The 14,410-nt window shown below is 52.5% G+C and overlaps 1 protein-coding gene across 2 annotated transcripts in view; it reads left to right on the top strand.

The window, feature by feature from the left end:
• Positions 1–14,410, top strand: part of anne (polyamine-transporting ATPase anne boleyn) — a 138,300-nt gene that overhangs the window by 73,674 nt on the left and 50,216 nt on the right. For both annotated transcript variants that reach the window (XM_077653591.1, XM_077653590.1), the window contains exon 2: positions 7,185–7,261. In XM_077653591.1, the coding sequence (XP_077509717.1) occupies positions 7,185–7,261 (77 nt within the window). The remainder of the gene's footprint in view (positions 1–7,184; positions 7,262–14,410) is intronic.

Genomic DNA, 14,410 nt, shown 5'->3' with positions numbered 1-14,410 from the left:
ACTGCAGACAAGTTCAGGCATCCTGCATGTAGGCCCTGAAAGAGCGAGTCTTGGGTACGCTATAAAGGTTGCGCGCAGTGCGTTAAGTATAAGTGGCATGTGTTCCCGGCTATAGCCAAACCCTCGCTCCCGTCATTCCAATTGTGCAATCAAGTAAGCTGCATAAGGCTATCTTGACAGCTAACGCCACCTCCGTGTGGAGCGCAGTCGCCATGAGCAGTTGGTCAGCCACTGTCAACAGGTCGGCAATGCCTTTGCGGCTCCTGGCCGTATACGTATACAAGTACTCGTCTTCGTACGTTTACGAAACCTGACTTTGCCGAGGAAAGTTAATTTCTTTTGCGCGCATTGCACGTCGCTTGAGGTTTAACGGCGCGCTGTGCGATTCGCGCACTCGTAATTAGGCTGCATATACAGCGTGAAATCATTAATTGGAAGTCGTTTAATTTGAATTCCCGGCTCATTCGATGCGACGCCATGAGGTCGAAATGCGCGAAATTCGATCAAATCTTCGGTCACCCTCCGGGTGGAACATTTTCGAGAGTCGGCTGTACGTATCTTTCTCGGGCGGCGTGCAGTCACAAAAAACAACGGTGAAATTAAGATTTTTCGCTGATATGCGAATTTCGTAAACTTTTCACTGCGGTTGCGCAAACTTGTGTGGCTGGACACGACGGTATATACGTTCGACGAGAAGTTACTGCGCGCCTTATAGGTCATGCCGAGACCCACTCTTGACAGCGAGGCCTGTTAGAAGTCGCGGTGACATGCCCAGGACGCGTTATTAGCATAGTGATTCGAAAGTATACATATGCGAGCTGAGCGCGAAGAAATTTGAGGAACAAGATGCTTGCCTGCCTGAAGGATCCATTGTTATCTACGTAGACGCAAGCATCTAAGCCTGCGAAGCAACAACAGCAATCTACTGCCTGTGCAGACCTGCCCTGAATCAAACCTCTTGGTTTCAGCTTACGAAACTCCCTTCGCCCTTTTGTGCTGAGCTCGTTGCAGTTCAAGAAGCACTCGGCTCCGTGGCCGCCACAACTATGCACCCTGCGGCCCGCGTTGTCATCCGCACTGACGCCCTTCAAGTAGTCCGGTTGCTGCGACGTGTTAGCCGCTGTCCAACGATATGCCAGGACATCCACCGGCTCGCGGCACGCATCCCGCAGCCAGTACGTATTGAGTGGGTCTCACGGGATCTGCTGACCTCTCAAAGCCAGGCAGATTTAGCGACCCGCCTCGCGGCTCCAGACTCATCATTGCCTCGGCTCCTTCATTTGGACAACTTTACCCTCCTTTCATCAAGAAAGGAACTCCTCCGGCGCCGCACACGTGCTCTCATCCCTGCTTGTGCGGTAACCCTCCCCCGCGGTCTTACCCGTGCAGAGGAGGTTACGCTTAGGAGGATCCGGGTCGGGGTTGCCCTCACACCTGCCGTCATTCGGAAGTGGCCTCAGTACCGAGATTTCTTTCCTCGGCCTGGGTGTCCGACATGTAAACGCGAGGACATTGAAGCCGACATTCACCACTTGCTGTGGGACTGCCCTGCTCTCAAGCCTGCGAGGATATGGCACCTGAAGGCAGCGGGTCTTTCACCAAGCAACCCTGCTTCATATATTGCCTTGACGCAGGGACCATACCATCGCTGGACTTCATAAAATCAGCTTGTCTTTTTCCATTAATTTAATCATTATTTCATCTTTCATCACACCTTCGCCCATCATTGATGCCCTGAGGCAATAAATCTCGCTTAAAAAAATATTTCGAGCGCTTTTCGTTCACACACCTAACGCGTCGTGCGAGCCTCTCGTGGAAGCGTGAACTGAGGTTTTGAGAGTCCTCCAGCATTTGACGGTGTCAATAATTTTAAAAAAAAAACTCACAGGACGGTTACGACTGTGTAGCGCGAGATTCAGCGACAACTGTTTAGGAGTTTAGTTTTGGGGATGTATTCCTGGCGCGCTGGTGTAGTGGTCAAGTGATGCACCCCTGCACTGGCTGACGGCTGTTGCAAATGGAGCGCCCCGTGGGCTTATGCGACCCAGGTTGACCGGCCCAACCGGTGGGTGCTAGCGCACCCATCGGTTACGCCGCCGACGGCGGACGACTACAACGCGCAAGCCAAGGACGGGCGCCTAACAGCTATCGCTGTAAAACATGGCGACGAAACATAGTCCCACAGTTTGAATTGTAGAGAAATGAGATCGCGCGCGTCTATCCCGACTGCTACTCCAATGCGTGTAAGCTTTGCAACGAACCCGAAAACCTAACCCACATTCTTTAAGCATGTGCGCAAATATCAACCCCATACGCTGTGATACCCTCGCCATGGAGAAGTGGGAGGCACTGATTAGCAGCTCTAGCCCTGCAGATCAGGCGGCGGTAGTGGCGTGAGCCGCGGGGCTGAAGGGCTCCTGGCCTTCTGATTCACCGTCGTGTCTACATTTTAACTGCAAATAATTGTCTTCCTCAGTCAATCAATCAATCAATCGATGCGTGTGTTATTTCATATACTTACCGCGCGAAACTGACGACGTTAACTCAGTGAGGAAGTGTGGCTCTAGGCACAAAGTCGCATGAGGGAGTGATTCCGCTGTTGACGCAGCGAGATATGCAAGCAAAAAAACGTCTTTCCATCTTTGTTGTATTTGGCCAGTAACGAGAGTACTCCTCATCACGTAATTCATGTTGTCCCTTTTTTGTCGCTCCATTTGTTTCCTCGCTGTGCGATGTCAGTGCGCGTTAAATATCCCCAGGCGGTCTAACTTAATCCGGAGCCCTCCACTACAATGCCGCTAATAGCCGATGTGTCGCTTCGAAACGTTGAACCCCGCAATTACAATTGTTTTACCTCCGTGTCCTTCCTCCCTTCCTTCCTTCCTTCCTTCCTCTTCCAGCTCCTCCTCCTGTGATATATCAAGGTAAAAATTATTCCGGAGCCCTCCACTACGTTACCTCTTTCTTCCTTCTTTCACTCCCTCCTTTATCCCTTCCCTTACGGCGCGGCGACAAATACTGCGACGTTTCCGGCAAAAAAAAATTCTTTTCAGCGTTTCTTTCAACCAAGCCGCATGCCGGGCACGTTCATTGACTCTTGTTTTTAACGCGCTCACAAGTGGATGCCTTCAGCGCGCAAAGCGACGGCTGAGTCTCGGCTTGATTGTTTCTTGTGCACGCGACAAGTGGCGCAATGCGCCGAGCCACACCATGTGAGCGACTTCCGGCCGTGTACTGCTCACTGCTGCGATCGCCGCGACGCCAACTGCGTGCTCACATTTTCTTTTTTCAATGCCCGCCGAGAGCGCGGTTTCGCCTTCGCATCGCTCCGTTTCGACGTCGCTTCCGCGTTGGCTGTTGACTGTCACGGGGGCGCTCATCGTGCCGGTCCCAAAGATTTATGGACACGTGTACCCCTTTCGGCGTTGACATATGCCCGTCGTCTCTGCATAGCAAGAAGGCGTTCTGCCGAGTAGTATTTGCATTTGGAATACTGTCGTTCGATCAGCTATTCATGGCATACGCTTCCCATTTTTTTTATCACTCTGCGGATGTTAAAGGGGCCGCCAAACGCTCCTCTTTGACGGCACCTGTTCCTCCTTTCTGTCTTTCTTTTGTTTGTTTTGTAAGCTGGATTTCTCCTCGCGTCACTTTTTGCGCGTTGGATGATTCCGCATCTTAGCTCGCTTACTCGCGTTGGAACACGACTGCGGCTGCCGCGTTTCGAAGGAGGCGAAGCTCAAAAGGCGTCCGTGTGCTGTTTGCGATGTCAGTGCACGTTAGTAACTCCAGGTGGTCGAAATTATTCCGGAGACCTCCACTGCGGCACCTCTTTCTCTTTCTTCCTTCATTCGTTACCTCAAGGCGCGGTTGACGTGTCCACCGACACTGCGACTGTTGCTCCCCCAAACGATTTCCTCACAAAAACAGAACAAGGTTCATCGTCGGCGCCTGACCACGACCCAGCCGTGCGCGTGAACGCACAGAGCAGCATGTGCAGCGTTTGACATGTGCCCATTCTTTCATCATTTTCCACGAATCGCTAGTGCACAATGAACCAGGCCTGTGGCGGCAGTAATGTTTTGACAGTGATCGAAAACCGGTCTGACGCAGCCTTTGTAGCGTACGTCGGGCAGTGATTGGCGGGATAGAAACCAATCGCGTGCTTCTCTGGGTCCGCTCTTTAAGGCTTTCGAGTATTCGAAAATGCACGATCCGAAAGTTTGTTCGAATTAAGTGGAGTTCGAAATAACGGATTTCCCCGTTGCGCTAGGTGGAACCGCATTGGAGATGTGGAAGCACGCCCTTGTGTATCTTTTCGCGCTAATTCTGTTGGGCGTATGTCATTAAAGGCAGGCGGTGGGCTTTCGAATTACCGGGAGGTGGTGTCTAACCGAAATGCGTTCTATTTTGAGACGGGACCGAATCGGCGGTTCGAGTAAATCCCACCGCGTGTGCTTGCGTGAAGAGAAAAATTTAGAGATGGCTTCCGTCTAAATTTGCGCTTCCTGCAATGTCAGATGCCTCACAGTACTTAAGTTAAATATGGTCGGGCGGTCGAAGTTATTCGGAACCCTTCACTACGGCACCTCTTTCTTCCTTTCTTCTTTCACGATGTCCTTTATCCCTTCCGTTACGCCGCCGCCGCGGTGGCTGAGTGGTTATGGCGCTCGGCTGCTGGCCCGAAAGACGCGGGTTCGTCCCGGCCGCGGGTGTCGAATTTCGATGGAGGCGAAATTCTAGAGGCCCGTGGGCTGTGCGATGTCAGTGCACGTAAAAGAACCCCAGGTGGTCGAAACCTCCGGAGCCCTTCACTATGGCGTCCCTCATAGCCTGAGTCGCTTTGGGACGCTAAACTCCCATAAACCAAACCAAGCAAACCTTCCGTTACGGTGCGGTTCAGGTGTCCGCCGAGATGTGAGACAGATACTGCGTCATTTCCTTTCCTAAAAAAAAAACTTTTGGCTCTAATCCTCGCTGGGAAGGTGGTTGGACCGCGAAGCTGTAAAACGACACCCAGTTACCCATTGCGACGTCACTTCAAAATTCACGCACGTGGCTCTACAAAGAGTGAAACCAGAGACACGTGAAATGTACTTGAGCTGTATGCAGGATGCCTGATTTCAAAGGAGATATGCTGTCTGCATTCAATTTTTATCCTTACTGCATGCTGCATCGCCGGCGCTATGTGCAGTGGGGCGTTATTTAATTGCATATGCACGGATTTCCTCGGGTTTCCTACGGATATAAACGCCTGGCGCACGGGAGCGTGCGATTGCAGCAGGCGCAGTATCGACGGTATTCTCGTCGAGGACGTGAATGGGGAGAGGATGAGTCTCTCGCCTCTGTGTGACAGCTACGACTGCTTCTGTCACGTGACTGCGCCGTGTCCTCCGGCGAGCTGTGTTGTTAACTGCGGTGTGTTCGTTCACCGGCACTTCTTGCTGCTGCTGCTGCTGCTCGCTGCTCGTGGCTCGCGCCGTGCGTTTTGCAGCCTGTATAGGCATAAACGTATACGGTTCGAAAATACTTCTCGCGACTGGAGCCACGGAATAGGTCGTGCCACGAGCTGTGCGCGACGCGTGTTTACACGAACTACCTAGTACAGAACACTTTCGTTTTAAACTTCATCCCCTGAATGCTCGGCTGCCGCGGTTCACTTGGCGGCGCGTTGTCAAGACGTGTAACGTCCCTGTTCGGAAGGTTGTTCTACAGGAGGCAGGGTCCTTCGGCTCTGGCGAGCCGAGCGGCCGGCTTGCCTCTGCTGTACTGCGCTCGCTGCATTGTCGCGCACTGCCGCCGGCGTCTGCTGTTACCACGTCTGCCCAGGGTCGGATCCATCGCGCCGCGTAAAAGCCGTGAGGAACGATTGTGATGCCTCTGCTTATCGTGCGCGCGTGTGTGTGTTGTTTTGCGTGTTTGGCAGCAGTTTGCATTTCCCCGCTCCTGTGCTGTCACGAGTGATTGATTACCTGTCGAGTGCGATCGTTCGTCACCCGTGGGCCGGACTCGCGCGCACACTCTGTAGTTCAATTGCTAGTCCAATGCTCCTGGGGCGATCCCCCAAAGGCGGTGTAGGCTTGGCATAAGGGAGTAATTACTAGTTAGCCATCCCACCAAGAGCAGCGATTTGGCTGCAAAAGAAAGCTGTGCAGCTGCCACAAAAACTTCGTATTTGAAGAAAAATCCGTCTTTGTCCTGGGTTCGAACCCGGGACCACCGTCTGTCCAGGCAGTCGATCTACTGTCCAAGCTAACCAAGACAGCTTAGCCGATAGTAGGGCTGGAGCGAATTGATCAGTGACTCAGAGCGTGAACATGTTATGCCAGTGGTTGGCGGAGCGACTGCCCCGGATAAGCGGTGGTCCCGGGTTCGAACCCCGGACCAGGACGAATTTTTCTTTACGTATGAACGCCGTACAGGTTTCCTCTGCAACCGCACGGCTGCGCTTGGGCGGATGGCGAACGAGTAATTACTCCCTTGTTTTAATTAAATGCTTAGATATTTGCCCACACTGGCCGTGTGTGACCGTTAGAAGTGCGATCCCCGTTCACATTCGCTGCTTACTGTTCTTTGGTCTTGCTGCGCGCGATGCCTGTCGCAAGTGCACTTGTCTCCCGGCCTTTCTAAGCGTTATCAACGTTGCTTTTTTTTTTTGGGGGGGGGGGGGGGCAGACTTTGTTTGCTTATAGTTGGAATTATCGTGTGACCAATGTGTTACCCGAGTTGTCAGTAGCGTTGTCGCTTTCTCCCATGCCGGCCTGCGATGATGTGTCCCGATCTGGTGGATGTCTCGATGTTCCGAGTTCGTTATCTGCGCTGACATTAAGAAAGTGTTAGTTTTCAGCGGTAGTAGCAGCTATATCGTTCTTCGAGTACATTGTACTCGACGATCGTCCCGTGCGTCTTTGATGATAGCTGCGTGAGGGACGCTCTCATAGTTATGTGTCGTAATATGCCGTAAACCGAAACTTCTGCCAGCGAGGATATTTCCCAGGTGGGTCCCAGCTAGGAGGGGGGTCGAGTCTGTGGTGCCACCTGTGGTCATCAAACCGAGGTGGATGCACTCGTGAGGGCCGGCGTTGGGAGGTGTCGCCTCTCTGTGCCGGGAGAGGGCGACACGCGTCGATAGTTTTGTTCAGTCAGCTCATTCTCCCGTTTCGACCTTGCTGGCCTCGTTGCAGGAAAATGCAGAAAGCAGGGACCACCACCCATGAAGGACGGCGTGGACTACGTCAACCCCAGGGAGGAAGACCAGATGGTGAGCTCCGCTGTCGCTTCTGTTTTGTTTTGTTTTTTGTTGTTGTTGTTCTTCAGACCAGCTAAGGGCTGCGCTCTGCTGTAAACGCATGTTCCTTTCGTTTTCCGCTTTTCCCTCGGCACGCACTTTTCTACGGCATCTGGCCTCTCTCTTTCCTCGCGGCCTCCGTCGCGGTGTCAATCAACTCGATCCCACCAGACACGTGTGCTGATCGCGCAGATAACGCGTGTGTAATGTCGCCGACCGCGCTCACGAATGCTTTCCGGGCGACGTCGAGAATGTGTGGCCTGCGTTTTGTAGCGGTATATTAGCTTCCTTGGGAAGTTCGTATCTAAACTGCATCGTCGCATGTGCTGCCGCGGAGAAAGCTGGCTCCGCTGCTGCCCTCAAGCAACGTTGCCCTGACTGTCCTCAGCGGCTAGCTAGCTAGGGGCCCGCTGACCTCGCTGTCCACAGTGTTGCCATCTTCATTAATGCTGTCCAGTTAAGCCGATAGGGCCTACTTAGGGCTACTTACGTGTTTTAAATGGGAAAGGGGTCTGCTACCACCTCCCTTCGGCGTGGAATAGTTCCAAATCCGAGGAATTCAAGATGGCGGCCCCCATAGTAAATCGATATAGCAAACCAATTGGTGATATATTCACTTATAAATCCAAGATGTCGGCCAATAATGGCAGTTAATTGATGACGTTAATTAATCCAAGATGGCGGCTTCTTAGGTCGCCACGTGACTATGACGTCATAATCCAAGATGGCGGTGAAATTCGGGTGCCATTGATGACGTCAAAATTCAATGTGGCGGACAGAAGTGAAACCGCGTGATTATGACGTCATTTAAAATCTAGTAAACCAAACAGCTCGTTACTTCAACGTCTTCCAGACGGTAGCGGCAAATTTTTGAAGCGAAAAGCTTCACTGCGCTAGTCAACACCGCGCGAGCCGGCGTATGTCGGAGCACGAGTGACGTCACGCACGGCGCATGTGGCCGCCGCCGACTCCGTCGCCTCACCTTTCGCCGTTGCCGCGCGTGACGTCACGCGCGGCGCAGGTGGGCACCGCCGCGGGCTATGCGTCATCGTTTGACGTTCGCCGCAAGCGCGTTTATCACGACTATATAACTTCTTGCCAGAGAATGGACATGGAGGGAGAAGAGTGATACTACCGATACAGAAGTGCTACCACGGGAGTTGGCTGAAAAGGAGCGAAGAAGTGAAAGGCTGAAAACTCAACGAGCGTCCGAGACACCCGAACAACGAGAACAACGTCTCGCTAAACGACGCAGCAAAGCATAACCATAAGCTAAACCACAAGCATCACCGAACCTTTTCGCTTCGAGATATCCAGGCTTAAACGTAGCTTAGCCCCAGCCATTTTTTTTTCTCCTTTTGCCTCTTCGTCCCGTTCTTCCAGCTCTCGTGCGTTCTTTTTTCACTGCGGCGCTGGTGGACGCATATCTGTGCTTGCGTCAAAGCATCGACCTGCGTGCGATAAGTGCGGGCCTAACGACTACGTTGTCCATGCCTTCGTTGAGTGCGATGGACATGAAAGCGATATAGGTGAGCTTGTTTTCCGGAAGCGTGCAGGAACTTCATTCCTCTGCACCCGATTCACCGATTCTATTGGCCTGGAATTGTGAATTCCGTCTTCTACGTTCAAAATTTTTTAGTCATTCGTTTTGCTTCCTTTTTTTTTAATATTTTCCCATTTCGCACCACTTACCATAAATTTCCGCGTACTCTGGAGGCCATGCTATGTCAGTTTCTGGAGCTGTTCGGCCTTGTAATATCCTCATCATCAACCTAAGTCCACTGCATGCAGTACAAAGGCCTCTCCCATGCCTCTCCAATTAACCCTGTCCTTTGCAAGCTGCATCCATCCTTTGCCTGCAAACTTCTTAATCTAATCCGCCCACCTAACTTTCTGCCGCCCCCTGCTACGCTTGCCTTCTCTTGGAATCCACTCCGTTACCCTTAAGGTCCAGCGGTAGTCAATTGTCATCGCAGTACATGCCCTGAACCAAGCCCGTTTCTTCTTCTTGATTTCGACTGGGCCCAATGTGTCGCTAACCGACGTTTGATCCCTGACCCACTCTGCCCTCTTCCTGTCCCTTTTAACGCATGCGCTTCCGCAAATAGACACCGTAAATCATTATTTAGCTGCCGGCAGCGTCGCCCCACCCGTCCAAAATCGGGCTCGCGGCGGTTCATGACCACGGTTGCTTAATTGCCCTTCCGATCCGGCCAAAAAAAAAAAAAACGTACGCATAACGCTGTGTATTTCCGCGTTGGTCGACTAAAGGGTGCGCTTGCACATTGGCGTCAGCGAGCACGAAAACACTGACGAAAAACAGAAAATTCGCGTGAGTGCGCCATCCGTGCAACACGACTTGCGTGTAATTCCGCTTGCGTGCGCATTATTCGGGACCAGCCGCGGCGCGTTATCTGGCGTAACGTCTGGCGTAACGTGCTACTTCCCGTGCACTGCAGACGAGCGGTAAGGTTGTATCGGCAAAAAAAAAAAGTGAAGAAAGCGGACAACGCGCGATGAACCGAAATCGCTGGCGTGTGCAGAAGGGAAGAAATGTGCGCATAAATTTATGTAAAATCGTGTAAGATTTGCACGTCAGCCCCGTCCTGCATTCCATGTGGGCTGGTGGTAGGGCTGGAATGTATGTGCACCTTTGGCAGTAGGAGTTGTGTCGAAAAAAAATCGAAAAGTTTTCTTCGACACCCTTCAATGGATATTGCATAAAGGGTTAACTGGCTACGGATTGAGAAATAACGTTATAATGCGAGCCATCGCGTTAAACGGATATGCGGCTACAATATCGAGAAGTACTTAAGGAGGCATTCCCGTAGTGCATCAAGCGTCGTAGCAGTGTGGGCATTGGAAAGTGGTCGAATAGCTCGGCATGCCTTGGTTGCGCCCCCACAGATGCGGTGCGATTAGCACTGTATTCGCGATGGCCAGCCACGCGACAAAAATAAAAAAAAATGGCTTTTGTGGAAAGGCATTGGCGCGGTAACTGCATTGCGTCTCGGTGGACACCTCAACCACGCAGTAAGGGAAGGGGGTAAGGCTAGAGGCAAAGAGGGGTGCCCTAGTGGAGGGCTCCGGAATAATCCACCTGGTGATCTTTAACGTGCACTGACATCGCACAGCACACGGGTGCCTTTTGCGTTTCGCCTCCATTGAAACGCGGCTGCCGCTGCCGGGTTCGAATCCAGGTGCTCCGGCTCAGCAGCCCGAGCGCCCTAACTGCTGAGCCACCGCGGCGGGTCTTTCAGTGCGTAGATCCCCTTTGCGCGTTGTACGCAGCTGTCGCAGGTTCGCGAGTTCCTGCTTGAGCAGCTGCAGCGTCACTCGTCGGAAAGGGGACGCCCATCACGGCGTGCCCGTGTAGTTCGCGCGGTTCATTGGGGCGGTTGTGATATGCCACTATCGAGGAAGCAACGTCGTTTCCCGCGGTTCTGGGGGGGTGCTGTAGGGCTGAGGGGTGTTCTGTCGACTGTTCCTACTGGGCCGTAGTTCCGGGTATACCGGGTAAAATTGAAAAAAAAAAGAAAAAAAAAGTGATTTGGGGAAACAAAATGCGCAAGTCGGCCGGTGGGAGGGTTGTGGCGTCTGGGAGTGGGCCTTTCCTGGGCGAGGAGATTGGCTATCGCTGTCAACCCCCCCCCCCCCCCCCCCCCCCTCGATTGGCTCCCACTTAATTGCTCACCGCCGCCATTAAGCGGCATGAGGCGATAGTACTGGACGATTGCCTAAATTTGCTGGTATATGGGTTGGAGAGCTGCTGCTGGTCCCTTGTTCGTTCACAGTTGTGAGCTTTACTCGTGTAGCATGTTTTGCAGTATGGTTGTTCATATATACAACGACTGCCACCGGCAAATGCAATCGCGCGTCGCGTTCGTTGTGCTTTTCGCGCGGTTAGGGCTGGCAGGTTGCGTGTTCTGATCATTGTACAATTTACTGTTATGCATGCCTTTCTTCAGTGCACGTTAAATATCTACAGGTGGTCGAAATTATTCCGGAGCCCTCCACTACGGCACCTATCGCCCTTGCACGCATAGCGTGGCTCTTCGTCGCGAAGCCATCGAAAGGACACTGATATAAAGCGGGGAAGCGCCGTGAATGCAGTGAGCATAATAAAACAAACGCCTCTTGTCGGCGTGGACGTGACAGAGACGTTATCTGTCTCTTTTCCCAATCGTTTTCACCTCTGGAATGCCGAGAGTCAGGACGGGGTGAAGCGCGCACCTATTGGATAACCGGCCGAGAACCGGCGGAACTGAGGATCGAACCCGATGCTCCCGCGTGCGAGGCGGATGATAGAAACGTTATCTGTCATTTGGTTGTGCGTGGGGGGACCTAATCTTCATTTGCGAGCGTGCGGTGATTACCGTCTTTGTTTTAGTTTATCGAGCCCCTTTTGTCTGCTGCATGCTTCTCGGAACGTTGTATTTCCAGATGTGTTCCCACTTTTTTCGCCGTTCTAATAAATGGCCGGAATTTTGTTTCCGCCTGGTTGCTTGCCGGTGAATACCACAGCTCGCGTAACTCGGCGCGTGGTGGGGGAAATCGGGACAATGCAGTTTCTCAATATCGGTGGTAATGAACCTGGACTTCCCTACCTTTTTCTTTTTTTGTCACTTATTCATCACACGTCTCGCAGGAAATGCTGTTAACCGCACTGAGCGATTCGCTCCGCCCAAAGTCGTGAATGCCTGAGTGGTTAAGTGTTTTTTTTTTTCCGATTGATCACTGTCATTTTTAACCTTTCGTGTTTTTTTTTTTCTGCAACCACTTTGTTTCGAATTCATTTACCTTAGTGACAGCAGCGTTCCAATTGGTGGATTTCGCACAGACAGCGTTTTGCGCATGCGCCACTCAGTTCGAAACGCGCGTGCGCTCACTAAAGCTGTAAATATGGGAAAGGTCTTTAACTATGCCCTTGGGGGCAGGTGGGTGCGGGAAGAGCTTGCGGGAGCTTTGTGCCCCTGCTCTTTCCTGTTCTACGGGCAGGTGTTGTCGGGTCCCTTACAAAAATGGTCTACAGACATTCTATAAACTTCTCATAGACTGTATTGCTTTCATATAGATATTTTTGTCTAGTCATAGTCTACAGATTGTCTATAGACTGTCTTTAGACAAAAGTATACGAGTGCATGCCCATGAATCTGTAGATTGTCTATTATAGACTGTCTATATAGGATGTATATTGCCTTTAGATTGTTCTCTAGGGTTTGTCTATAGATATTGGTTGGTTTATGGTGGTTTAACGTTCCAAAGCGACTCAGGCTATGAGGGACGCCGTAGTGAGGGACTCCGGATATTTCGACCACTTCCATGGAGTTATTTAACGTGCACTGAAATCGCACAGTACACGGGCCTCTAGAATTTCGCCTCCATCGAAATTCGACCGCCGCGGCCGGGATCGAACCCGCGTCCTTCGGGTCCTCTGCCAGCGTGCACGAAACGGGCTATGGTTGAAGTTCTCGATCGCGTGATGCCAGGGGATTAAATGAATACTGAGGACAAATAAAAATTACCCTGTGTGCCGAAAAGGACGGGCTTCCACCACGTCCAAGTGAATGGAGGTGTAGCGTAGTGAGTGAGTGAGTAATAATAATAATTGGTTTTTTGAGGAAAGGAAATGGCGCAGTATCTGTCTCATATATCGTTGGACACCTGAACCGCGCCGTAAGGGAAGGGATAAGGGAGGGAGTGAAAGAGGAAAGGAAGAAGGAGGTGCCGTAGTGGAGGGCTCCGGAATAATTTCGACCACCTGGGGATCTTTAACGTGCACTGACATCGCACAGCACACGGGCGCCTTAGCGTTTTTCCTCCATAAAAACGCAGCCGCCGCGGTCGGGTTCGAACCCGGGAACTCCGGATTCGAACCCGACCGCGGCGTACTTTATTTTCCACCAATGTAGGAGACCCCCTACTCCCCATCCCCGGCACGCAGACCTGGAGAACGGGGGCCGGGGTCTCCGCGACTAAAGACAGGCGAAGCGACAGTGTTTCTTCGCGGCTTTAGCCGCCAGGCGGATGGCTTGCTACTGGTGGGCGAGGGACTCGCTTCGCAGCATCAGTTCTCAGGCTTCTCTACTTCTTATGTTCTCCTTGGCGCCCGGGGAACCAGGGCATTGCCAGATTATGTGGTCTAAAGTACCCCTCTCTCCACATGTCGCGCATTTATCGTCGGCTCTTTCCTCCACTTGCGTGTGGTAGAGCCAGACGGGGTTCGGGAAGTTCCCAGCTTGCAGGCGCCGCCATGCGACTGCCTCCCTGTTTGTTAGCGCTCGGTCCGGTGGTGGCAGGGACCGTCTACCAAGTCTGTAGTGCTCTATGATCTCTTTGTATGTCTGCAGCCTCTCGTCCATCCCTTCGCAACCAGGCGGCTCTGCGGCTGCCCGGAAGTAGAGTGCTCGGGCTAGCTCGTGCGCCGCCTCGTTGCCGGGGACGGATTCGTGCGCGGGGGTCCAAATTATTCGAACTCGTCTATCGAGTTTTCCCTTTTCCAAGATTTTGACTGCCTCCTTCGAGACCCTCCCTTTTCCAAAGTTCCAGACAGCTGTTTTGCTGTCGCTAATGATCGTACTGGCTTCCGTGCCAACGCAAGCGAGCGCTATTGCAACTTCTTCGGCCGTGTCTATGTTTCGACTTCTAACGGAAGCGGCGGCGACGGGTACGCCGCGGCCGTCAACGACCGCAGCCACCGCCGCCCCCAACTTTCCGCTAGCCGCGTCCACGTAGGCGACTCCTTTCGGCCCTATTTTGTCCGCGTTTTTTGCGAGAGTCTCGGCCCTCTTCCGTCTCCTCTCCCCGTTGTATGTGGGGTGCATGTTTTTAGGTAGCGGGGGCACTGTTATGTGTTCGCGGCATCCTCGTGGAATGTCCGCGTGTTGGCATGTCCCCCTGTCTGACTGCAGCCCCACCCAGCCAAGGATGGTTCTGCCCGTGGTAGATTTGCTTAATCTTTCCAGTTGTGCCATGCGCACAGCCTCCGCTAGCTCCGTCCAATTATTGTGCACACCCATTTCGAGGAGGCGTTCAGTAGAGGTCGAGATGGGGAGTCCCAGAGCCCTCTTCACGCATCGTCTGATGAGTGCGTCTATTTTCTGCTTTTCGTCCGATCTGATG

Source organism: Amblyomma americanum, chromosome 2 (assembly GCF_052857255.1).
Source record: "Amblyomma americanum isolate KBUSLIRL-KWMA chromosome 2, ASM5285725v1, whole genome shotgun sequence".
Taxonomy (NCBI): Eukaryota; Metazoa; Arthropoda; class Arachnida; order Ixodida; family Ixodidae; genus Amblyomma; species Amblyomma americanum.
The sequence above is the reverse complement of the archived record's forward strand: the minus strand, read 5'-3'. Positions and strand labels throughout refer to the sequence as shown.